This window comes from Seriola aureovittata, chromosome 10, assembly GCF_021018895.1.
Source record: "Seriola aureovittata isolate HTS-2021-v1 ecotype China chromosome 10, ASM2101889v1, whole genome shotgun sequence".
In the NCBI taxonomy this organism is placed as follows: Eukaryota; Metazoa; Chordata; class Actinopteri; order Carangiformes; family Carangidae; genus Seriola; species Seriola aureovittata.
Window position 1 is genome coordinate 26,099,321 of NC_079373.1, and position 26,724 is coordinate 26,126,044.

Below are 26,724 nucleotides of genomic sequence, written 5' to 3' on the forward strand. Positions count from 1 at the left end.
TTCCCCGGCTCCGGAAGCTGAGTGGCGGACAGACTGAGCTGCCTCAAACCCCTTGCAGAGGCAGCTCGTGGTGGTAGAGCTCGCGGACAGGTCCTCCTTGAAGGGTTGCAGCGGATGGGCGCTCGTTTTTAATCCTTGAGCGGCTCTTACGGGCGGTCACATTCAAGTAACTCCACCCACCCTGACAGTAACTCCTCAACAGGTCAGTACGCTCCTCTTACTTTCTTTGGAGTAAAAACAAACACCGACACGAGTGTTTGTTTGTTTTTATCTTTAACATCTCTTTTTTATCTTTAACCTGCTCCTTGTTACTGTGTTGAAGCCGCCCACTCGGGCTGCGCTGCGAACAAAACAAGCGGGAAATTCCATCATTCCATCAATTTCCCTGGAAAAACGCTCAGGCACCGCTCATCAGCGTAAAACCGGAAAAGCGGTAGTTCCCTTCAAAATAAAACGCAGAATGCTAAATTTAAGAACAGCAAATTGTACTTTGGACACTGTTGTTTGCAAAGGTTTATGCACCCCTGGGCAAATTATATAGTTTATTAATTATCGAAGTGTAAAGAAGTAAATCCAACCCCTGCAGCAAACAGACATTGAAATGAGCCTTTCTTCAAATGTTAATGCACTGTTACTTTTTATGTTATGAACTTGAAAATTAAAAACAAAAACAAAAACTAACTAGTAACTGTAGCATGTGTGAGAGTTTGGGCACCCTGCTAAGTCAGCGCTTACACCCCCCCCCCTGCCAACTCAGCATGGGGGTAGACACATTCTGCTCCGGGGGTTGTGTGGCAACCAGTGGCACAGAGAAAACACAGATTGAGTTAAGAGTGGGTTGTACTAAATAACAGCAGATTCTGGATGCACATGTCCTGCAGTCAGTGAAAACTATCTGGTTTCAACAACAGCCGAATAATCTGAAGCAGATCTCATAGGCTATATTCTGTTGTATATGCAACAATTACTGTTTATTTTCTATTGTTTAAGTTCATCTAATAAAAAGCGACAGTACATTAACGTTTTAAGTAAGACTCATGTCATTGTTAATGTCTGATTACGTTTGCTTTTGGCACTTTCACTAAAGTAAAAGTGAGTACTTTTTCCACCACTGCACTCAACAATAGTACATTTTTGAAATTTTTAAAATTTTCTCACATATTATACACTAAACAGTCAGTCTATAATTAAAGAAAACAATTTTCAGTTGTATTAATACTGAATCACTGTTTTTCTATGATGGAATTTAATTAGCCTACTTGACACACAACAATTTGAACTGCTAGCTAAAATCATACATGGAGGATTAAGTTTTATTTTGAAGTTCTGACCGGAAGCGGATTAGTTTACTCCCGAGAAACAGAAGTCGCAGGTTGCAGCTCGGCTCACCTCTGAGTGACTCTCCGGTGTTGTCGGTGAACCGTCGCCACATTTCCTCGCCAGGAGCCGGCGTGGTGAAGCAAGATACCGGTTAAAGAAAAGGTGGGTTCGATCCGACCGCTGCGTCACGCGCTGCCTATCAACTGATCAGCGAAAACGATAACTCCACTTAAGGAGCGTGAGTTTCGAAGTGGGTTCAAGTGTTGACCGGACCCCGGAACCGAAACATGTGGTTACAGTCTAAAGCCACACAGAGACCGCGAGCTGAAGTCAACACGGAACTCCATTAACATTTTCACTTATTTTACTTTCGTACTCGCGGGGATCAATACTGACGTTATAACCACTGATGCCCTAGTTTGCAGTGGCTTTTTGTGCTCATCGGCTTTCTTATTATTGTCATATATCAATATACACGCAGTATAGATAAATCTGAGGGGTCAAGCCTTAAAGGAATAGTTTGACAATTTGAGATATATGATTTTTTTATTTTTTTTTTGCCGTTTTGTACTTGTACTGGTTTTATTACAAATATAAAGCATGCAGTCTGGAACCAGGGGAAACATGTGACCAACAGACAAATCGACCATCACCTCTAAAAGTCACTGATTAACACCAAAGATGTCTTATGGTTAATCTGTACAAAAACTGAAATGTTAAAACAAGAGTTGACAGTTTTAAGGGATTATCTATCCGTCTGTTGTTTGAAAAATGTGGTATTAACTTGTTTGCAGTGTTTGGTTTTTTTCCGTTGCATTAGTGTGTCGTAATTTTCCTGCTCTGTCAAAACCACCTGTTCGTCAGCAGCGCTCTCCCAGCAGCAAACTGAACTTGACCTCTGACCCTTTCGATTTCCCCTGACTGGCAAATATAGAGCTGCAGCGATTAATCAATGAGCCGATCGACAGAAAGTTCATCAACAATTATCGGGATAATCATTCATCATAAGACGTTTTTCCACTATTGTCAGGCCAAATGATTAATCCACTGATTGAATAATCGGCAGATGAATTGATAATGAAAATGATCAATAGTTGCAGCCCTGGTATTCTCATGCTGTTTTATCCGAGGGTCAAAGGTGCAAAAAAGAAAGAAACTCACTAACTTTTCCGTTTAATTAAAACTAGTTCTGTCAGTCTGTGTGAGTGTTTGTAGTCTCCACTCAGCGTCTGTGGCTCCTTGTCCCGAGCAGGGGGGTGAAGTCATGTTCAGACTCCTCAGTCACCATGGTAACAGGACGCGGAGCTGCCTCGCAGGCCAGCGGCGCTATGAGCACCACAGGGCCGTCATGGCCATCCGCCGCGAGGACATCAACCCCTGGGAGAGGAGGGCGCCGCTCGCCCCGCGCCACGTCAAGGAGCTCACCAACGCCGGCGTCAAAGTCCTGGTGCAGCCGTCCAACCGCAGAGCGATCCACGAGAAGGTGAGACGGTAAAAAGAGACAAATGTCTTTAAATTGTAAACCTCCACAGTGAAAGAGGTGCAGAATGGTTTGCACGTCATTGTAGTAGTTTTGCATGTTTCTGTAGTTATGTGTATGGATCTGGTTCTGTGACGTTTTGCAGGTGAAGGTCTGGGACCTGGAGCCTCACTCAGTAACTCGGTACCAGTCTAGGTTAGGTTAAAGTGTGTTAAGGTGAGACAGCGCTCAGGTGTTACAGCAGCAGCAGAAGAAGAAGAAACAGGCCACGTACAGTCGGTACAGAGACACTCAGAAAACATCCCATAAATCAAAATAAAATCTCTATTCAGATACAAATAAACAGCTATAAATACAGAAGTGTGATTAATGTTCAGTGATGAAGACTGTCTCCCAACATGTTGCATGGTTTTATTACTGAGAAAGAAAAATAAAATGCTCCGTCCTGATTATCAATCCTTATTATAAAACCAGCAACAAGCAAAACAGTATCTGCAGCTGCTGAAAGAGACTGAGAGCAGCACCACCCGAGCTGTCTCCTGAAACTTAACTTGGGACTGATAAACGGTTTCCAGTAGCTTGTTTCACACACTGAACGATCCAGGTGTGTGTGTTATGTCACGCTGTGCTGTGCTGTGCCATGTTTCTGCCGCCGGCCTGAGTCGGCGCTTTGTTATGGTTTCAGTACTACATGAAGGCCGGGGCCGTCATCCAGGAGGACATTTCGGAGGCGTCGCTGATAATCGGAGTGAAGAGGCTGCCGGAGGAGAAGGTCATTCCCAGGAAGACGTACGCTTTCTTCTCCCACACTATCAAGGCTCAGGAGGCCAACATGGGGCTGCTGGAGGACCTGCTGAAGAAGGTGAGAACACTTAGAGGAGCCCTGAGACACCAGCACAGAGCAGATCCTCCTCACTAATGTACAGTGAACTGTTTTTCCACTTAGTGCAGAAGAACTTGACTTCTGTGGCTCACACTCACACACACACACACACACACACACACACACACACACGCAAACACACACGCAGGGGATGTTATTATATCTGGCACTTAAACTCAAGGATGAACTGATTAGACTTTCTTGGCCAGAGGTCAAAGGTCACGGTGACCACACAAATCCCATTTTTTGACCATGAATCAAGAATTCACACGCTAATTAACTGCAGCTGGTGGAGGCCTGAACCTGTGCTGCACACCACAGCATTTACACCTTTAAAGTTCATAAAACCGCACAGTGATGTAGTGAAAGATATTTTTTTGTATCACTTATCTTTATTGATTTTGACTGGTTTAGATATATATCCCTCCGTCCATCCCAAACCTCTCACCCAGGAACTGATATATAATTTACTTAAACATATAAACATATTCCTGTATATCAAAAGAAGGGGGGGGGGGGTACTGACTCCAAAAATGTAAGAAATTAATCCATTGTTTTATGAAAATCACTTTTTAGTTTGCTGGTTAATGTAAATCCTCTCAGTCAAAGGTTCAAAGAAGGACCACAAACACTTTTCATTTTCTAGCAGTGAGACGTTTAGTGAAAGATATTTCATTAATTAGAAACTCTTGTCGCCTTTGTGTCTCTGTGCATTTGATTTTCCTGCAGATTCAAACTCCCCAAAAAAACTACAACGATGTTCATTTTGTCTTTTCAGGAAGTTCGTCTGATCGACTACGAGAAGATGGTCGACGCTAACGGCTACCGCATCGTAGCGTTCGGTCAGTGGGCCGGCGTCGCAGGTAGGACGGAAACTCGGACACTCGTACAGACATGTGAACTGTTTGTTTAACGTGTGAACCGACATGAACCTTCATCATTTCATCAGCCGGACCTGAAGCTGTTGAGTCAGACTTGTGTCAACACGAAAACAAACCAGTCGGTCTTTCCTCAGAGGAAAAACTCCACGCAAACAGAAAGTTCCCAAAAACATTTTATCTGTGTTGCTTCAATCTTCTCTGTGCAAAGTTAAAGAGCCACAACTCCTGTGATCGTGTTGCTGCAGAACACAGTAGATGCATTTGAATACAATAGAAAAACTGTGGAAAGTGGACACACACACACACTCACTCACTCACTCACTCACTCACACACACACACACACACACACACACACACACACACACACACACACACACACACACACACTCACTCACTCACACACACACACACACTCACTCACTCACTCACTCACTCACTCACTCACTCACTCACTCACTCACTCACTCACTCACTCACTCACTCACTCACTCACTCACTCACTCACTCACTCACTCACTCACTCACTCACACACACACACACACACACACACTCACACACACACACAGAGGGGATCTGTCTGACTTCATTTTGATGAAGAAATGAAAAGTCATGTGACTGCAGCTGCTCAGTGAGACACTGCAGATTTATCTACAACACAATAGAACTGGTTGTCCTGACATTGTTTATTAGTCAATATTTTCTTATTAATGATTCATATTTTTTCTGACGTTTATTAAGATTTTTTTTCAGAAATTCAATAAAAATTTTTCTGACATTAAAAAAATAATTTTGGGGGGATTTACTTAATTAATTTTGAGATTTTATTAATATTTTTTCGGAGATTTTACTACATTTTTTGGAAATTGTATGAATATTTATATTTTTCCAACATTTTGTGAATATTTGTCAGAGTTTTCAGATATGTACCAACTTATTTTTTGCCTATTACTGGCAAATATTTCAAGTTGTGTTTAATCAGAATGAATCTTCCTTTTTATTTTTTATTCGTTTGAAGGAATGATCAACATCCTGCACGGACTGGGGCTGCGCTTCCTGGCTCTCGGCCACCACACTCCCTTCATGGTGAGAGACTCATTCTTCATTCATTTGATCCGAATACACAAAAACAACTTTGTCCTTAACGTCTTTTATTTTGGCCTTAAATCTGACCTTAAGCTTCCTGCTTCCTCGTGTGATTCCCGTCTCTTTCTGTCTCCCAGCACATCGGCATGGCTCACAACTACAGGAACGTCAGCCAGGCCATCCAGGCAGTGAGGGATTGTGGGTACGAGATTTCCATGGGCCTCATGCCCAAATCCATCGGCCCCGTCACGTTCTGTTTCACCGGAACCGGCAACGTCTCCAAGGTAATTCATTAAATTAAATTAAATTAAACCGAAAAAACAAACGCACACAACCCAGCGGCTCCAGAGTCGGGAGTCAGGAGAATCTGTTTCTTCCCTGCAGGGAGCCCAGGACATCATCAACGAGCTTCCTGTTGAATACGTTGAACCTCACGAGCTGAAGGAAGTCTCTGAGACTGGAGGTCTGTCTGTCTGTCTGTCTGTCTGTCTGTCTGTCTGTCTGTAAAGAGACAAGTGACTCTGACGTTTATCACGTTTCAAAGCAGGAAACTTCATAGTAAAGAGCAAAAAGATGGTTGGGAAGTAAAGAAAAAGAAAAAGTTGTTTATGCTGTTTATTAATGTGCCAACATTGATCAGACAGCACTCGGACAGGGAGGACAGTGTGCACATCTACTGTGTCCTCGATTTAATTTAATCTGTCAAAGTTTGTGCAGCTCTTTATATTTCCTCCTGACTATTAAAGTGTAATACTGTCACTGTACAGTGTTAATTTATCACATAATGTATCTGGGTCTATCTTTAGTCGTTGTCATTGTGTGTGATTTCGACCTTAAGTGGATCCTTTATTTACCTTGTTGTTTTTGTAATTTATGTGAACAGCTACGTCCATGCATCCATCATCATCCTCCTCCGTCTGTTGTTGTTGTTGTTGTTGTTTATCGTTTTCCCGTCAGACATGACCAAAGTTTACGCCACCGTTCTGAGCCGACACCATCACCTGATGAGGAAGAGCGACGGCATCTACGACCCCATGGAGTACGAGATCCACCCGGAGCTGTACACCTCCCACTTCAGGACCAGCGTGAGTCTGCTGGCCTCTGTCACACAACCCCCCCCACTACACCCACCCCCACACTAACCCCTGTTACAACACCCCCTCGTCCTCGCTCCCACCTGCCGCTGTCAGTCCGTCAGGGGCCTTGTCCTCTGGTGTCAGTCAGCGGGATCGAACACGTGCTGGTTGGTGAGGTTGTGTTGATGCCACAGATTCCTGTTTTACTGCGTGCGTCGACTTTCATCACAGTCCGGCTTAAAGCACTAATCTGCCTCATCAATAACAGTTCACACAACAAGACAGATTATTGTTTTCATGAATCATTTGTTCTTTAAAATGTTCGGAGTCTAAATGTAAAATTCATTTTTATTTACAGGGACGTAAGTTGTTCATCTCTGATCCTCGCTCTCACGTCTCGCTCTCTGAGGACGTGGTCAACGTAGAAATGTCGTGTCATCTCTTTTTGACCCGCAGGTGGCGCCGTACACAACCTGCCTGATCAACGGCATCTACTGGGATCCCCACACCCCTCGACTCCTCCGGCGAATGGACGCCCAGAGGCTGATGAGACCTCCCAAAACCCTGTCTGTAGCCATCGGGGGGTCGCCGCAGCTGCCGCACAAGTAAGAGCGCGAGCTGCTCACCACACTCTCCCAGTGTCGGTGTGGTGTTCCTAATAAAGTGCTCAGTGAGCGGTCCGTCGTGTTTTCCAGTGTGTAATGAGCGCTGGAGGTGACGGAGCGATGTGCCTCACACACTGACGGTGACTGGGGTAAAAGTGCAGCCAAGGTCGCTGCCGTATCTCCACAGAGGTCAAAGGTCACATTGTTATCTTCAGTTGTGTGATCAGAGGGACAGTTTAGCCTGTCGCTCTGACCTCACCAACACCTCTCTCTCTCTCTCTCTCTCTCTCTCTCTCTCTCTCTCTCTCTCTCTCTCTCTCTCTCTCTCTCTCTCTCTCTCTCTCTCTCTCTCTCTCTCTCTCTCTGCAGGCTGCTCGCCATCTGCGACATATCAGCTGACACCGGCGGCTCTATAGAGTTCATGAACGAGTGCACCACCATCGATAAGCCTTTCTGTATGTACGACGCCGACCAGCACATTGACCACGACATGTGAGTCCCACACGCTCATGACCCGCGTCTGTTCACCCGCGCCACGTCTCTCTGGCTCTGTGTTCATTAGTTCAGATAACGACTGAGATTGATCTCATTTATTTTTATTTGTTGTTTCTGTTCCTGGCAGCGTGGAGGGAATCGGGATCCTCATGTGCTCCATCGACAATCTTCCCGCTCAGCTTCCCATCGAAGCCACGGAGTACTTCGGAGACCGACTCTTCCCCTACATCTGGGAGATGGTAAGACATGAGGGCGGCAGGTGAGTTGAGAACAGCCGGTGGTGTCGTCGGGTTTCTCTCTCGCTCTCAGCTGCTTTCGGTTTCCCTGCCTGACGTCGGGGGGAGTTTGCTGTTGGGGGGAGCGCTGCACCAGGTTTCACACGGTGAACTCCGACACACAGGGACAGGTGCTTTTATCCAGTTTCTTGTTATGTAAGTTCTGTGTTCTGTCATCATCAGCTGCCGTCAGACGCCACCAGACCCCTGGAGGAAGAGGACTTCAGCCCGCAAGTCAGAGACGTAAGTTACATCATATTGGTTTGCTACAAAAACATGTTGCTGCTGGTCTGAGATCTGCTCTCTCAACATCACAACTTTGTTTTCTAATTTAGCCAAGAATTTTTTTTTTTTTTTTTGAGAAGTCATGTTTTGTCAGTTTGGCACGAAAGCTCTAAATACTACAATACCCATGAGCCTTGGCTGCTGTTTCTGTGTAGAAGAAGCTGGGAGAGAATCAGAGCTGAAGCGAATTCAATCACATCTGAGTGTATTGTGCAACATGTCAAGGGAAACTTTGGTCTGCTGGTTAATGTATATGACTCTTTAAGATGTGTGAGCTGCAGCTCATCAGAGTGGACAGTCCCACTTATATGCATCAAAACATCTGAAGCACAAAATGTTGTGAATGTTGTCAATCTCAGTAAATAATCGACATTTAAGATCTTCTGTTGCTCCGCTCGTTTTCAGGTTGACGCTACAGGTTGTCAACATTGATTAAAATAGCTTCATTAATGTGAGTGCTGACTCATTTAGTGTCTACCACTGAAAACTGAATCTTTCAGTTTTTTTTTTTTTTATTAACTTTAGTTACTTAAATGATGAAATCTAAACTTAACGAGATCCAATGAGGGATTCAAAAGGATTCAGATTAGGTATGTAGATTTGATAAAAGGCTATTGAAGACCTAATTAAGAATAAAACGGCAAACATTTGACATTCATTCAGTGTTTGATTCTTTCAGCATTATTATTTATTATTATTTACAATCTTTATTAATTTGACAATATTAATTGTACGCCTTTGCAAACAATTTAAAATTTAAAAAAAAAAGTTTGTTTGTTATCACCTTTGTTTCTAAAGGCTGTCATCACTTCAAACGGAGTTCTCACCCCAAAGTTTGAATACATCGAAAAACTTCGAGAAAGAAGGTAAGACTTATTTCAGAGTCCTGTGTGTGTTATACGGCACGTCATCTGTTGTGTTCTGTGTTTGGGACTTTGTTGAAAGCATTGCTTTTTATGTTATATTATACATGTAAAAAAAAAAAAAAAAAAAATTATTACATTGGCACACACCTGTTCCATCTGCGAGTTAATGCAACCAGTCAATGGATGACATGTCTAAAGATTACGAGACAGGTAACATTTAAACTCTCATTGTTTCTCATGTGCTAATATAGCTAACCTTTGTTAGCTTTCGAAACTGTAGTGTTTGTGTGATTTACAGTTGATAGCAGCTTATTAAAGGAGCTATTTGTAAGTTTGCTATTACCCCCATAGCCAACGTTAGCATTAGCAGCTGTTTACTTACCAGTCTAGAAGAAACTAATTTTCTTCTACTGAATTAGCATGCTAACCACCTTGCTCCAGCCTGTCCCATCATGTAATGCTATTGTGCGATAGTGAGTCTCCAGAAGTGGAAAACAACCCTCGTTTAGCTTCTCTTCCTATAACTTCTCCTACTGAAGTTAGCATGCTAACTAGCTAGCTCCAGTCTGTTGTGCAATGCTATTTTGCGATAGTGAGTCTCCAGAAGTGGAAAACAACCCTCTTGTTAGTTTCTGTTTATATCACTTCTTTTCCTCTACTGAAGTTAGCATGCTAGCTAACTAGCTCCAGCCCATCCCATCATGTAATGCTATTGTGCGATAGTGAGTCTCCAGAGTTGGAAAACAACCCTTGTTTAGCTTTCTATAACTTCTCCTACTGAAGTTAGCATGCTAATTAGCTAGCCTGTCATGTTACTTTGCGATACCGAGTCACTGTAGCGTCCAGTCTGCCCTGAAGAAGTAGCGCTTCTCAGAGGGCGCATTATAACCTCTTGAATTGTAAATGCAGCAATGTCTGAAGCTCTTGACTGGTAAGTAAACAGCTGCTAATGCTACCGTTAGCTATGTAGCAATAGCAAAACTTAGAAATAGCTTACTAAAGGTTTAGTAATATTTGTGCCTTATAGTCTCATGTTCTTGCTGTTTTCCCTCCCTAACTGTTTAAACCTAGCAGTTTTGTGATGTTTTAGTGTCCTCCAGCGAGCAGAACTGAAAGCTGGACTCGTAGCGACTAACCATCACCTTGTGGTTGTTCCTGCACAGTGCTGCCCTCTGGTGTCTGCTGTGCCAACCTGCCTCTGCATTAACCCCTTGCATGGCTAGCGTGCTAGTAAGCTGCTGCTGCTAGCCAACCTCAGACGCTGGAGTTTGCCTTTAGGTATTGAGGAGTAGAAACATTTTTTCTTCTCAATTTACACAAAAAAAAAAAACCGCCATCACCCCGTCTGTCGCCATCAGTCTGTCTTGTTTCATTTCATTCTGGCATGTAAATTTTAAGTTTGGACAGTTTGTGAAATCTCGGTAGCTTTTCTTCACACGAGTCAGATGAGAGGATGAATGAGGCTTAGGTCCAAGATGTGATTAGCTTAGCTTAGCTTAGCTTAGCACAAAGACTGGAAATGGGGGGGGGCTGCTAGCCTCTCTAAAAAGGCCATATACACTGTGCATGACATTCATGTAACATGATAAAGAAAGCTAGTTTTTGGCAAATCTCCCAAGTGTTTGTGACTATAGATCTTTAAAGTTGTTCCTCTAGCTAATGTGTAATCTACATGATGTTAGCACTCAAGCTAATGTTAGCTAACTTGACGTAGCTGTTTTTGGTTTGGGTTTTCACGCCCTGGACCTCCCTCTGTCCTGGACTCAAAGAGATGAATCCAATCTTCTCCTCTGACTCCTCTAAAATAAAAATCATTCGTCTGCATGTTTATCATTTATCAAAAGTCCTCCGTCGTTCTGTTCATTAAGTTTTATCTTTTAAACCTGCTTTGATTCATTTCTAAATTCTGTTGATTGATTACACATTTCTTTTACAGTGCTCTGAGCTTATCTGCAGCGTCAGACATTTTAATGAGCTTCTCAAATATATTCAGCTGCTGTAACAGTAATAATGTTTGTTTCTGTAGATTATCAACACCGGGGCTTTGCTCCTCAGCAGCTCTTTAAACAGCCAAGTGGAGCCTCGTATCATATTTAGGCCACACTTAGGCTTGATGAGTTTTCTTCCTAATTGATCCCAAGTATCATTTTTCCAGACAAGCCATGCCACCAAATCTTAATCCTTTTGACTGAGCCGGGCTCCTTAAGATATGTAAACTCAGGGAGAAATCCTCCCGAGGGAACGTCTCTCTTTTCTTTTCTTTTTTTTTAATTAAGAAGACGAGGCGCGGCGGCGGGGCGGACCGCCGGTCAGTCCTGCTGTGACTCGTGCATGTGTGCGGTGTTGCATCCAATTAGGCCAAAGCTAACGAGTCCAGGGGTCTGACTCCTGGGGGATTTGAGGCGGGTGGTGGTGGGATATTAATGCCACAGGACACTTGGAGTGATGCCTCTATTATAGTGTTATTGTTGTTATGGTGTTAAGATAATCCAGCATGCAAAATCACACTTTTTAACTGAATCAGTTTGTTTAGAGAAAACCTCAGTTTAATTAAGAGGCTCTGAAAGCTGCTGTGGTGCAGACACGCAGTTCTCATACTGTGGGTTACATATGTGACCAGGGCTTTGGACCGAACATCAGCACTCTCTGAACACTGGATATAAACCATGTCTTTAACAGCGTACTGTTAAAGAAAGTGAGACTGTAAACTGAAAGTGAATTCACATTTTAAACATTCTTTCTTTACTTCAAAAAAACTTTCCATTTGTTTAATAAGCTGTTAGAAAAATAAAGTTGTTACAAATGTTGGCCATGGCCCTGATTACCTAAAAAATGTAGATGTAGAAAAAACTATTTGTTGAATTAAGGTACTGATAGAATTAATGCTACTGGTATTTATTATTTTAGTATTACTTTAAGGTTACCAGGATTTTTAATTATTAAAATGTATGAATGTGTATAAATTAATTGTACTACTGCTCTATATTTATTGTAAACTTTAACATTAATTATTACAAACTGTTGAATATTTAACAAGATAGTAGCATTCGATATTAATTATATTTCACATGAAAAACTGTTGCACATGGAAAAATTCAAATCCAGTAAAATGTGATTTTCAGCTGTTTCACTCATGTGAAAATGTGAAACCAGCTGTTTGACATTTAATATAAAATTAGAAACATCGTCTTAAAAGATACAGTAACGCACAGGCATGTGTGGTTTTCAGACATTAATTTTACACATGCGTTTATTTTGTAAATGCAATAGCAAAAAGATTCTGGAAATCTGCAAAAATCCACAGATTTGTATTTTTTAATTTTTTTAATTTAATTGGTTAATTGATTAATTTTTTTTTTTTTAATGTTTTTTATTTTTTTATTTGAGCATGACATCCTCCATGTAAATAACCTGTCTGTTTTCCATCCTGTACATAATTCTTGTACAATCTCCTCTATATTCAAGAGATATTTTAACGGATACAAACTTTTTCTCTTGTTCAGTAACATTTTGAATAGTGTCACAGAACAGAGACATAGTGTCAGTTATAAAGCAGATTGTACCGCAACACCTACAGATGTTTAATCTTAAGTACGTTACACCGTCCATTTAAATGCATCTGTTTCATGAACGTCCCGACGACTTCCTCTGTGTTGCTTCCATCTGTGGCTCAGGATTCAACATCCCGGCCTCCAGACCCGTGGATGGAAACGCACTGAGCCTCACTGATGTTCGTGTTTCTAAACTCAGTGTGTCTGATGTTGTTCAGGGAGAAGGCTGAGATCATGAAGAAGAGCGGGATGAAGCGAGTCCTGCTGCTGGGCTCGGGATACGTCTCCGGACCCGTTGTGGAGTATCTGACCCGCGATGAGAGGACCCAGGTCACTGTGGGTGAGTTCGACTTACGAACTCATGAGTGACATTTGAATGTTTTAAGGTTTTAGTTCGACCACCATTTAGACCCAGGACGCCAGTTTGCTTCCAGTGACATTATTTTCCTGTTGTGTTTGTGTCTGTGTTCAGCGTCGGTGCTGCTGAGGCAGGCGGAGGAGCTGGCGGCCAAATATCCCAACACCATCCCCGTCACGCTGGACGCCAGCAGCCAGGAAGGACACCTCGACTCCCTGATCAAAGACCATGACTTGGTCATCAGGTACAGCTGCAAGTCACACTGTGTTACAGAAAAAAGTCTAATTTTAATGAAAAATTCTGTTCATTTTTCAGGCAGTGTTTTTCTTTTTACTTTTTTGGCCCCGCCCCCAAAAGTAGGCGGAGCCCGAAGAAAGGCGTGTTTACTTTATCGGGCTTCTAATCAACTTCTAGTTTTTAAGCTTCATTCGCTACATTTTGTGACTGTTTGGGTCAGCAAAAAAAAACAAGGACCGGTGGTCTGCTGAACCTTAACAACCAATAAAAGCAAGAGTTTACATAAATAAGGTTTTATTTTACAGGTTCCATATTTTCCAGCTAATGTCCTGGAAGTTTCCCTCATAATTTTATGAAAATGAGCTGCTATGTAACTGTAAATTACTCTATGTCCAAAAATAGCCACATACACATTTTTGGTAAAACTGTTTTTCACATACCTACAATATAATTTATATTCCAACATAATAATTTTTTTTTTTAACTCCCTTCATTGAAATAATCCGGTAATTTACAGCTGGATACCAGTTAATATGTAGGAAGTTATGAGGAAAGATTCCAGGGAATTGGCTAGAAAGTGCAGGAGCTGTAAAATTAAGTGTTACCAGAAGTTGTTAAGCAAATTTTAGCTTGATCAACCCAGGAAGTGCTTTTTTATTTCTTCATGGCAGTTAATTAATGCTGTTATTTTATTATCAGCCCCTGAGAAGCTGTTATGTTTCATTGGAGGGATGATGCATTGTGGACATGTCAGACTCAGTTTGTCAGGCTCAGCTTTGATCAGTCCTCTCGATGTGCACTCATCGGCCGTCCGTCCTGACCCAATCGTCTCCCTCTGCTCCTCAGCATGCTGCCGTACTCCTTCCACCCGCTCATCGCCAAACACTGCATCAAGAGGAAGGTGAACATGGTGACAGCCAGCTACCTGAGTCCGGCCATGAAGGAGCTGCAGAGCAGGTGACGACGGGAAAACAGGAGTTCCTAAGATTTCATCGCCATTTACTACAAAATGAATTATTATTATTATCATAATTCAACAGAGTAATAACAACAGGGAACAGTTATAACATGTATTCAGTTGTAATTTAGTGTGTGTGTGTGTGTGTGTGTGTGTGTGTGTGTGTGTGTCTCAGTGCGGAGGAGGCGGGCATCACCATAGTGAATGAGATGGGCCTGGACCCGGGTATCGACCACATGCTGGCGATGGAGTGTATCGACCAGGCTAAAGCCGACGGCTGCACTGTGAGTCAACACACACACTCTGACCGTGTGTGTGTGCGTGTGTGTGTGTGTGATAATGATTGTTTGAACACATGTAGGCAGAGTCGTATTGAACCGTGAAACAGACTGAACATGAGTCCAGGTGACGTGGTGTTTGTTAGAAAACAGCCTGAGAATATTTCAACCTGTTTCTCTAAAGCAACAAGGACTTGATTTAGTTCTGGTTCTGACGGACCAGGGTCAAGCACAAGTCGATGGTTTTGATTATTGATTAGTGTTATAAATGAAGCCTGAGAGGATTCAGCTGAAATCTGTCCTGAAACAGTTTGTTTGTCTTTAACTTCCTGTACATCGGCATTTATTCACCAAGTCTGTTTCCATTGCAGTTTAATTTTTAATTCACACCTCAGCCAAGCATAAAATCTTTTCTATAGTATTTCAACATTTTTAACACTCGTGTTTTCATATCTGTTTTTACTCAGGTGTTTGATTTATTTCTTTTCACTTCAAAAATCAACAAAATATGGAGTTTGTCTTTATAACTGAAAATAGTTTTTCTTGGCAGAGAACATTTTTTTACACTTTAAAATGTCCCTCTCACTACATATCCCCATCATCACTGCTGAAGAAACATTGAAAATTTGAACAAAAATGTTCAAGCACCGAGTGTATATAAAATACAAAATATCTGCAGATTCATTAAGATCGGACTTCATTTCTTTGTTTTTAATTTTATATTTCTTTATTTGATAAGGACATGTTAATACATGTTAATGAATGTTAGCACAAAATACAAGATGGTAACATGTTGGATTTTAGCTAAAATGCTCATTTACATCCACAGTCAGATAAGGTTGCCAGGTAACGTAAAACAAAAACACACAACTACAAATATAACATGCAAATAAAAAGACGAATACATTTTGCTGCATACTGAGTTAAGAGTGATCACAGCTCTGGTTTGACTCTGTCTTTCAGATGTTGATGTATTGATTTTCCCCTAATGATGATATTTATCTTAAATCTGTTTTAAATTAATCACCAAACAACATTTAAACTTTAAAATCATGCAGTGACTCTGACCTCTGTTAAAACTAACTCATGTCAAGATTCTTGACAGAAAAATGAATTGAATATTAATTCCTACCGGCGTTGTTCAGGTGGAGTCCTACAGCTCGTTCTGCGGAGGTCTTCCTTCTCCTGAATGTTCAGACAATCCTCTTCGCTACAAGTTCAGCTGGAGTCCGTACGGCGTCCTCCTCAACACCATCAGCCCCGCCATCTTCCTCAAAGACGACCAGGTACAGAGGCCTCAAAGGGCCGTCGATCAATGATGATCGTGTGAGTTTGTTCATGAATGACACTGTCTTCAATCCGTCAGAAAGAAACTGAATCTTTGTGTTTGTGTCTTCTCCAGGTGGTGAGCATCCCGGCCGGCGGCTCTCTGATGGACTCCTCCACGCCGATGGACTTCCTGCCCGGTTTCAGCCTGGAGGGATTTCCCAACCGCGACAGCACCAAGTACGCCGAGCCGTACGGCATCCAGAGCGCGCACACACTGATCAGAGGAACACTGCGCTTCAAGGTACGACACACACACACACACACACACACACACACACACACACACACACACACACACCACACACGTCCGCTAAAAGCTGTCAGCAGCTGGAAACTGCCACCAACTTCTAACGTTGGTGTCATTTCATTGTCAGAAGTCTCAGCTTTGCTCCAGTAACCTGTTTGTTGTCGACTTCTCTGCAGTGACTTGTTGAAATCTGTGATTAAGCAGTTTTTCATTTTGTCTGTAAAATGTCAGACATTTGTGAAAAATGTCCCTCACAGGTTCCCAGAGCCCAGGTTGACGTCTTAAAAGATATTCAGTTTACAGTTTTATGAAAAGCAGCAACACGTCATTATTGAGATATAGAAACTCAAAACATGTCTTTAAACAGTCAGTCGGTAAAATAGTTTCAATTTTCTGTCGACTGTCAAATCGAGAAAAAAGCAACATCTTAATTTCTTTCCTGATTTGAAATTGAGGAAAAATAAATGCAGCAAATATACATACATACACAATCATGTTTTGGTTTTCATTAGAGTTCAAGGATTAAAATGGAAATCACTTAAAGCTCCTCCAGTGTAAAGCTCTCTGTCCATGTGTAGTGTGATTATAGATCAGCTCTAGCTTCTATATTAATACTGTGAAAGTATCAAAGCCTCAGTCCACAGAGAAATGCACACAGCCTGTATTCAGAAACTGAGCCTTAAAACCAGCCGTCAGGACTTCTGGAACTTTGTGATGTCACAACAAAGCAGTCACCAAGCCCCGCCCACCTGGACCCACCATCCAAACCTTGCAGGATTTGGTTTCTCTGAGTGTTTTTACCTGAAATCTGCTATATTTTTATTGGATCACTCAGAAAACACTCTTGCATGAGATGTTTTTAAATCTTTTAAATGTTCTTGTGAGGTCTTATGATCCCCAGAACTGTGTCCTCGTCCCCTGAGTTTACAGGTCTGTGTATAAATAAATAACAAATAGATCTGAAAACAAACAAGTACAATAAATATGTAATAGATATGTTGTGGTTATGGGCATAACATCAAGGCTTTCAAACCAGGTTGTTAATCACTGCGTCCCCTGTGAGTCCAAAATCAAACTGAAACTAAAAGACTCAAAATAAAAGATTTTCTTCTTCTCAACAGTTCACAGAAATATATATTCCTGCATAAATGTTTGTTTGTGTTGTTCATTGTCGTTGATTGAGTCAAGCTCTCGTTCTGTCCCGCAGGGCTTCTCCAAGGCCATGAGTGGGTTTGTCAAACTGGGTCTGATTGACAGCGAGCCTTGCCCCGTCCTGCAGCCCACTTCATCTCCCGTCTCCTGGGTAAGAACCTCCTTTCAGCGTTTAAAAAGGGGATCATGAAAACAGTGAAACACACGGCTGAAAGGCGGCTGAGCTGTGCCTCCCACTTCATCCTCCAGCCCGGCATTCACGTTTATAAAATGAGCTGTTCCTGCAGATCTTCCACTTGAAGCGTCCAACCGTGGAAGTGGGTTTTGCTGACAAGTCTATTACTGTCAATAGCTGCTTGTCAACATCAAGGCTGCGGCGAGCCGAGGCTTTCTGACATTGATGAGAGTTTACAGCAGGATAACGTTTGTTGTCTTTTATCCTTTTGAGATGAAAGAGAAACAGAACAGAGCTGCGTGTTCAGAAATCAAAAGACAAGAAGCAATTTTTAATCCTGTCGCTCGTCTTTCTGAAAACGCACACCAAAGAGAAATGTATAGATAGTGGCCCACCTGCAAAATGTAACCTTGAAGCCTCTTAAAAGGTTCATGTAGCCATTTCTGAAAGTGTCTAATCTTTAGAAAAAGAGGGCAGTTCAGGAGACGAAGGTAAGACTCAGTGTAGGAGCTAAAGAGGAGCTAGGAGACGAACTTAACGAGGAGTTTAAGGAGACAAACTAGGAGGTTTAAAGGTTGGATGTGTGATGGTCTTAGAAGTCTGGAGTAACTGTGATCTGTTCTCTCGTCTCTACAGAAAGATCTCCTCTGTAAGCAGATGGGATTGTCCTCGTCTATGTCCCATGATGCCTTTGAAGAAGCCGTATACGAGCGCATCGGAAAGGACGACTTCAGGATGGACACGCTGAGATGGTGAGAGACCAAAGATGGCTGTCAGGCTTCTCACCGGTCTGTCAAACATCTGGGACATCAGGGTAACATCTGGAGAGTATCAGACCTGCCACCGAGGAAGGAAAAAAATCTCCTCTGTACTCTGAGGAAAATACATCTACAAACAAAACGAGTTCTTTCAGCGAAGAAAATAAAGTTTATTTTGATTATTTTCAGTCCAATATTTATATTGGAACCAACATAATATTAATCTCCATTTTAATACATTCAGATATGTAATTTAAAGATAGTTTAGTGAAGATGTTGGTCCTGAAAAAGATGTTTTTTCATCACAGATAACACGCAGGGAAAAATCAGTAATTTAACTCGATATAGTCCCAGAGATTAGTTGGATTTTGCAGCCCAGTTTTGAAGTTATTGCAGATTTTACACACACTAGAATTAGAGCCCTCATTTGTATGACACGATTAAACAGATGCCAAAAAGTTTCAGGTTCTAGTTTTAACTCAGTTTTTAGCTTCGTGTTTTGGATCTTTCAGTCGCCTACACCACTCTCTGTTGAACAGCTGGTTATCTGCTCTTAAAAAACAGTCCGATTCTTACGACTAGTTATCTGGATGTCCATTTGTCTGTGCAGCTCGGCTCTGAGCGGGGGAGGCAGATGTGATGTCTGCCGCTCTTCAAAGTTGGCATCAGCGCTGTGGATGGCGGGCTGAGAGCAAGGCCGAGGCTGCTCCTCCTCTCCACACTTTTCACTTCTCTCCTTATTGAGCGTGCCTTAAGTGGTGTAGTGTGCACACTCCTCAATTTAAATCAGCTTTTTCCAAGGGTGTCTTCAGACCAAGGCTCTGAGCCGTCATTGTTGTGCTGCCGCTGGCGGTGAAGGGAAGAGGGCCACGCTAGCATTGAAACGTAAATTCCTCCGGCGTTGAACTGTTGGAAACATTCCATCTCTGCCTTTAAAAGGGTAAAAAGCCAACGCGCTTGCAGCTCAAATTGAATGACTTGTTGTTCATTTATTCAATTCACCAGCAAAGCAGCGACAAAAGCAACTGCTCATCTCTTTAGATTTAGCCAAGGATGTGTGGGCTGTGGGCCGCAGCGCTGCTGGGGCGTTGAAGCAGAGTAATTTTCTTTTAAAGCTTTTAATACGGCTTTGTGAAGGTTATTTTATTGTGAGGAAAAGTCTTGTTTTTTTTTTTTTTTGTGTGTGTCTCTGTGTTCAGGTTTGGGATGCTGAGTGACGAGGCGGTGCCTCACGCCGACAGCGTTCTTGCTGCTCTGGCAAAACATTTGGAAGCCAAACTGTCATTTGGTGAGAAACAAACTCATTTTATTACCACAAATCAGAAGAACATGAGAAGATCGTTTGGTAGAAAACAAAAAAAATACCTGCCACAATTTTCTAAAGTCCAACTTAATGTAATTAAATATCTTATTTTGTCCAACCATCAAATTACAAACTTTTAAGTGATCATCAAACAGTTGACAGCTTATTTTCTGTTGATTGGCAAATCGATTAATCATGTAATTGTTTCAACTCCAATTGTTATATACTGCCGGGAAGCACTGACAAGAATTTGTGATTTAAATGTCAGTAAATCCATTAACTTGGTAAGCAGTTCTAGTCCATATCATTCATTCTGATTTTCATTGATATTTTTCATATGAAACAGGTATTATTAATGTGAAACATATCAAATGTGTTGTGTTGTGTCTAGTATTAAAAAGGTTGAACGTTGCACAAACCCTGATAATGACTTCTCTCCCTCGGTCAGATAAGGGCGAGCGAGACATGATCATCATGAGGAACGACGTGGGGCTTCGCCACCCGACGGGCGAGCTGGAGACCAAACACATCAGCCTGGTGGTGTACGGCGACCCCAGCGGTTTCTCTGCCATGGCCAAGACTGTAGGATACCCAGCAGCCATTGCTGCTCGCATGGTCCTTGATGGTCAGTAACATCACTCAGGAAGATTTTTGAACTGATGATTACAGCCAGTCAAATTGAAGTAATAAGCAGCTGGTTTAAGAATAAAATGAAACAAACAATTAGCATCATTAGCATACCCTCTTTTCAACTCTGGCTGTCTTGTCATCGGACAGACACGGGATGCAGTCACATTATAGTCAGGCAACTATGCTGAAAAAACTGCCATTTATGACACATGGAAAAATTCAGTTCAATTCAATCAGCTAACGTTAGCTTCAAGGACTAACTGGACAAGCTAACATTAGCTTCACAGACTGACAGGACAAGCTAACGTTAGTTTATCCTGTCAGTCTGTGAAGCTAACATTAGCTTGTCCAGTGAGTCCTTGAAGCTAACGTTAGTTTGTTCTGTTAGCCTGTAAAGCTAACGTTAGTTTGTCCTTTCAGGCTGTGTTCACTGATGTGTAACCTTCTATATGTTCTAAAATGAACTGAAGCAAGTGGCTGTCTGAAAGTAGAAAAAGGTGTTAGATGATTTTCTGAGCAGTTTGTCCACCGAACAGCAGATATAATATTGAATACGTGAGATAATGTTACTGAGCTGTGCGTTTGTTCTCTGCAGGTGAAATCAATACGAAGGGTCTGGTGGTTCCGATGACAAAGGAGATCTATGGGCCGGCGCTGGTCCGACTGAAGGAGGAAGGACTGCACTTCATGTCCAAAAGCACCCTGGAGGAGTAGAGCCGATAACTGCCTGTAAATCCTATCCAACACCTCCAGAGATACTGTACAGACGCTATTCACACGCTATTAGCTGCCTTTTCACCAACTTGCTGCTGATAAGCAAAGTTATTTTTAGTGTTTAAATGAAATTTTTTACTATTTGATGATGCTTTAAAACCATGTTTGTTAGTTATAGGTCAAAAAGCTGAAAAGGCAGCTGGTGATGATAATCAGATATAAGTTCAGAGATCAGTTTAATATGAGCATCCTTAGTTTGGCTGAATTTGCATCTGTGCCAAGCTGAAATCACTTTTTCACCGGCGTTGACTGTTGCAGAGAAAATTTCTTCTGTGAAGATGTGTAAAAGGTTGACAGATCAAACACTATTTTAGGCATTAGAAATTTAAAGCATTAAAAAGCACAAACGTCTTTCATTATACCAGCGAAACTACTGTAGAAACAAGGTCTGACTGAGATTGAGACTACATTTCCCAGAGACTATCACCTATTAAAAACAAGATAAAAAGTGAAGCTTTCCCACAGGGGGAACGTTCAGTCTGCGTCAGTCTATTAGAAATCAACAAAGCTGTTAAACCTTTCCATGTTTTAACTGTCCTTATTCTCCGTTAGCTCAAACAGCATCTGTATTACTTAAAAATCCAGCAAAAGTAGCTCAATACTGCATTCACTTTCAAACCGTGATAAAAGTCTGCAAGGAAGACATCGCCTTAGTTACAGACACAGTGTTTCTACAAAAACATGTTAACAGTTCTCACCCACTGTATAATATCACATTATGAACCGTTCAGTGTGAAGTCTAACGAAGCCGAGAGCAACTGCTAGTGATTATTTTCAGCTGGTTTGTTCAGGATCGTGAGTATTATTTTATTTTTTGCTGGTAAATAATTTGTGTTGCTTAAACAATATGTATGGAATTACCTCCCAAATTACTTAAAAAATATATGATAATACTACAAATTAGTATGAAATCAGTATCTATTGGCCACCACTTAATTATCTCGTTATTTTGAGATTTTTTACACAACATAACAAAGATCAGTAAATTTGCGACTCTAACCTCTATATTCTATCTAAAACAACACTGCAGGTTTTAAAGACACAAGGTTTGTCTCCTTTTTCTACAGAAAAAAAAGCTTTTAAGTAATATTTAGAAAAAAAAAAATATATATACAATTAATTCCATTAAAACTGTAGACATAAAGTAAAAGTTAAAGCTAACGTTAGTGCTAGCTAGCTGCTAGCTAGTAACTACTGGAGCTAGCTAGCAACTACTGGAGCTAGCTAGCAACTACTGGAGCTAGCTAGCAACTACTGGAGCTAGCTAGTAACTGACGGACAGTTGGTCGAAAGTAGAGTAGTCAAAATCTGTTAAACTTTTTATATACATTTTTCTGTTTATGTTTGTAACCTTAAATACTCTGACTCACGACCTCCAGGATTCAGAATTAACATAGTTTTGTCATGTCATTTTATGAAGCTAATGTTAGCTTCTCCTGTGAGCCTGTTAAGCTAACGATGGTTTCACTGAAGCTAATGTTACCTCACCAACAAAAGTGGAGAGCAGCTAACAGTGTCATTGAGGCCATTACAACATGGTAATACTTTACTATTAGTCCCCCAATTCAACATTTAAAAGCAGTATTTAAACATTTAATACATTTTAGTTTTATTAACCACAGGTTTTAGGTGCTTTGCCGGGTGTGACATACCTGCAGTTTGTCAGCATTACCAGCAGATGTATGTAGCTGTTAACATTATACATACCGTCACTTTCGTCCATGGTTACATTTCAATATATTAAGGTCAAGTTTACCGCTGATGTTATATCTCATTAGCTAAATTGGTCACTATTCCCCTAGAAGTTTACTTATAAGTCAGTAAAAAAAAAAAAACAGGGATCTCAACAAGTATCATTATTTTATCTGATTATTTTCACATACATAATACAAATGTATTTTGTTTTATACCACATAGACCACAAGTGTGGGGGTAAATTTACATAAAATAGCTATTTAAATTTCAATCACAATATTGTTTAGAAAAATCCAAATTGAAAACATTGAATTTAAAATTATCTTATTGGATATTATCGCAAAAATAAATACGAGCACTACAAATGTTTGGAATATTATTTATTAACTCATGATCGATTCGGTAACTGAAACATGATCAGTAACAGCAGCACTCGGCTAATGTTGAGCGCAGAAGTACAAGTCTTGATTTGTTTTGAATTTGTTTTGAAGAGTGAATTCTGTATTTGCGTTAAGTTTCCCAGACTGATGAGTATTTATTGTTTGCCACCTGAGCAATATTTATTTTATTTTTGGGGGTTTTGTGTGGTCACCTTTATAAACGGTTTGTTACATGCTTTAAATGGAGAAAGAAAACCTAATGTTGTACCTGAGATATATTTTTTTAAATAATATATCATGTTTTCCTGATATTTGGTTTATATGTTAGCCTCCAGAGGGTTTTAACTGCAGTGTGTTGTTTGAGATTTAGGTAGATGTGCAGGTTTGGATCTGAATCACACACTTGACTTGAAAAAAGAGAGAATTTAAATCAAAGTCCATCAACACTAACACATTAATGTTTGTCAAGTTGAATATTAATATCATAAAATATTAATGAGTATTGATTTGATTTTACTCACTGACTGAATCTCCAACATGAACACGGTTTTTATTTTTATGTTTTTAATTTTTTGTTTGGTCTGTAATGTCTGATTTGACATTTAAGAAAATTCATGATTACAGAACTCATGTTCGTTTGTTGTCGCTTGTTTTGATCGCACATTTTTACTTTATGAAAATGTAAAAATGGTTCAATAAAAAATCTTTTTGTGAAGATTTTTTTTCCCTCTTTCATCATTTAAAGACAAATATAATCTTTGCTTTATTTTCTCTTCAATGCAAACGCAGTTAATTCATTTATTGTTTTATAATTTTTTATAAATGTATAAAGTATAATCTTTCATGCAGCCCCACAGTATTAGTGTCAAGGCAGTACACTACATTACCACTACAGCACCACTACAAGTAAGAAGGAATTCCTTTTTGTTATTTTCATATTTATTTATTGAACTGTTCCTACAAAACCTTCACTCCTCAGATTTTTTGTGTTGCAGATCCTCCCTGTTAACGGACAAAATCTTGCTGAAGCAGAAAGCTGGAGCGGTGAACGGCATGAAGGTGGATGTTGCATTATAACCCGGTTGCAACTAAATGATTATTTTTCATTTTTGATTAATCCCTCAATTATATCTTTGATTAACTGAATAATCATTTAGCTTATAAATGAGAAAGAAAGGCCTGCTCCTTTCAGCTAGCTAATTTCAACCATGTCAGTCGGATGGTATTTTTAGGTTTTACTTGTTTAGATTTACCCAGAACAAATAAGTTCCAGTAAAAACCATTTTCTGCTAATTTCTGCTTCTACCTCCCCCACTTTAATTATGTAACAGCTGTTGCTGTACTTTGATATAGAAAATACATCAGTACTTTATATAGCATGATGTATTGTTACAGAGTGCTATAAACTACCCAACATTAAGTAGCTAAGATTAGTTTTACCTCAGCCAGCTACATCAAACTGCTGCTTACTTACCTGATGATAATAATAACAATAATGTTCATTTATAAATCATTTTTCTAAACCCATGCTACAAAGATAAATGTACATCAGATAAATAATGGTTATATACAAAAGTCTAATTTTAAATATAGGATTTTTGACCTTCACTTCTTGAGTAAAAGATTTGAATACTTCATCCATCACTGCATCTATTTAAACCCTGACCTTCATATTTAGGCTGTAATCAAAGATCTTATGAACCAGACTATGGAGTGTGTAACAGGCAGCAGTTAAAACATGTAAATACTCCACTCTGGAAAAAAAGACAATCAGCCCTTTTGCTTCCACTCGATTTGGAGGCAGCCATGCAAAATAGGCCACCAAGCAGGGGATAATTGGGCATGTAATTATGAAAAGTCAAAAATGCAAATGAAGGTGTGGATACGGCGGCTGGTCAAGATGACGTCTGGACACTTGACCTATTTTCTGTCCTGAAAAGACGCGTTTCTTGCAGAGTCTTAGCCCGGATTAACACATGGGAAATCAATTGGAATAACTGGTTCAGTGCAGGGATTAAAGCATGATTCCATAAAGGGAAAAGATACAGTGCATTCAGAAAGTATTCAGACCCCTTCACTTTTTTTTTTACATTTTGTTATGTTGCAGCCTGATGCTAAAGTCATTTAATGCATGTCTCCTCTCATTAATCTACACTCAATACCCCATAATGACATAGTGAAAACAGAATTTTAGATATTTTTGCAAATTTATTAAAAAGGAAAAACTGAAATATCACATTGACATAAGTCTTCAGACTCTTTCTTATGATACTTGAGATTTATCTAAGGTTCCTCAAATGGAAGAAGTTTGGAACAACCAGGACTCTTCCCAGAGTTTGAGAGGATCTACGGAGAATATCCCCAAATCCAGGTGAGCAGAGCATGTTTCGTCAACTGCACATTTTCAATTTTTTAATATTTTTTCTTCTGTAGCAAAATTTGAGAAACGCCTAGAGAGTGAAATGTTCAGGTTCCATTGGATGACAATCAAGGACCAGGACAATTAGTATGACAGTCTGTTGTCATGGAGAATTTCCCACTAATGCTGCGTTCACATCATATCATTAAGATTGTAATTATGGTATGCCAAGTGTGGAAATACTGGCAACACATTGTGGACAAAATAGCTTCAAATTCACCGTCACTGGCAGTTACATCTAAGTAAAATGTTATCTCCAGTTCAGTTGGAACCTTTAGGCTGTTTATCCAGAATGACGACATGGCCGGGGAAGGGGTTAATCACCATGGACCAATGTGTGAACTCTCCAGTATCAGAGTAGTAATTTGCAATTCATCCCAGGCTGATGTCACACTGCCTTTAACAACGTCTCCCTTCATAAAACACACATGAACCCTTCAAAATGTGTAGCTAAAGGTTATGTAAATGAGATTTTAAACAATAATATAGTGGAGTAATGGCGTCCTGAGCAGAGAACAAAGTCTGTGTGTTGTTGCTGTGTGTGTTGTGATCTGAGCTTCGCTGTTCTTTGTTTTGGTAGAAACCACTTTTTCGTCTAAGAGGCCTCAGATACAGAAAGAGATCAGACCAGGGCACAGGTGGACTGCAGCTCAAATCCTGGTTGGCTGGTGGAATGTCAAAACATCCAGTACATCAGCATTTAAAGTTTTTACCTGCTCCATTAATGTCATGCAGCCGGTCCTGGTGGATAAGTCCAAGGCTGATTTTCTTCCCAGGTACAACTGTTGAGCTGATACTGATCTGGCTTAGTGACCAGCCACAGTAGCTTGATAACAATAGCTAACTTGCTGTTACTTTAATTTTGAATGTGTTCAGCAAATGTTGCTCTTGTTAGCTGGCTAACTGTGCATTATTGTGGGGCATATCACAGCATCGCTGACGTGGGCTAATGGTTGTTGTTAGATAGTTTTTTGTTGGTGCTTGTGTACACAGGGTAACTTTATTCAGTTTATTTCTTGTTGTGTGTTTAGTGGTCACTTTAACTTTGCTTCCGAACACCTTCCTGACTGGGAACGTAAAGACCAAACGGAGGCTGGAGGTGTGGCTAGGAAAGCATTTGTTTTGGTCTGAGATACTGGTGATCTAGTGCGACATTTAGTGGCAGTGATGACTGCAGTATGTTTGTACTTGTAGTTCTGTACTCGGGAACAAAACACTCCACCAGGCTC

General features: G+C 40.7%; 1 protein-coding gene across 2 annotated transcripts; it reads left to right on the plus strand.

Annotated features, from left to right (window-relative positions):
• The first annotated feature begins 10 nt into the window (after positions 1–10).
• aass (aminoadipate-semialdehyde synthase) lies at positions 11–23,793 on the plus strand. Of its 2 annotated transcripts, none has more exons than XM_056387364.1 (24): positions 11–202; positions 2,573–2,803; positions 3,486–3,662; positions 4,462–4,546; positions 5,582–5,649; positions 5,787–5,933; positions 6,034–6,112; positions 6,607–6,734; positions 7,182–7,330; positions 7,700–7,822; positions 7,953–8,064; positions 8,284–8,343; positions 9,184–9,251; positions 13,021–13,142; positions 13,275–13,404; positions 14,244–14,354; positions 14,531–14,639; positions 15,779–15,919; positions 16,036–16,203; positions 17,417–17,512; positions 18,173–18,288; positions 19,494–19,582; positions 20,046–20,222; positions 20,823–23,793. In XM_056387364.1, the coding sequence occupies exons 2-24, from the start codon at positions 2,585–2,587 to the stop codon at positions 20,939–20,941; spliced, it is 2,793 nt and encodes a 930-aa protein (XP_056243339.1). In that variant the 5' UTR covers positions 11–202; positions 2,573–2,584; the 3' UTR covers positions 20,942–23,793. The 2 variants fall into 2 exon arrangements, with proteins under 2 accessions (XP_056243339.1, XP_056243337.1); XM_056387362.1 differs by lacking the exon at positions 11–202 and adding an exon at positions 1,201–1,482.
• Positions 23,794–26,724: the final 2,931 nt, after the last annotated feature.

What these genes read in the sequence shown, in the direction of transcription:
- aass (XM_056387364.1), top strand. Translation starts at nt 2,585, where the DNA reads ATGTTCAGACTCCTCAGTCACCATGGTAACAGGACGCGGAGCTGCCTC. An exon ending in TGGAGGACCTGCTGAAGAAG is followed by an intron (nt 3,663 to 4,461) that starts GTGAGAACACTT and finishes TTGTCTTTTCAG; the next exon opens with GAAGTTCGTCTGATCGACTA. An exon ending in TCCCCTACATCTGGGAGATG is followed by an intron (nt 8,065 to 8,283) that starts GTAAGACATGAG and finishes TGTCATCATCAG; the next exon opens with CTGCCGTCAGACGCCACCAG.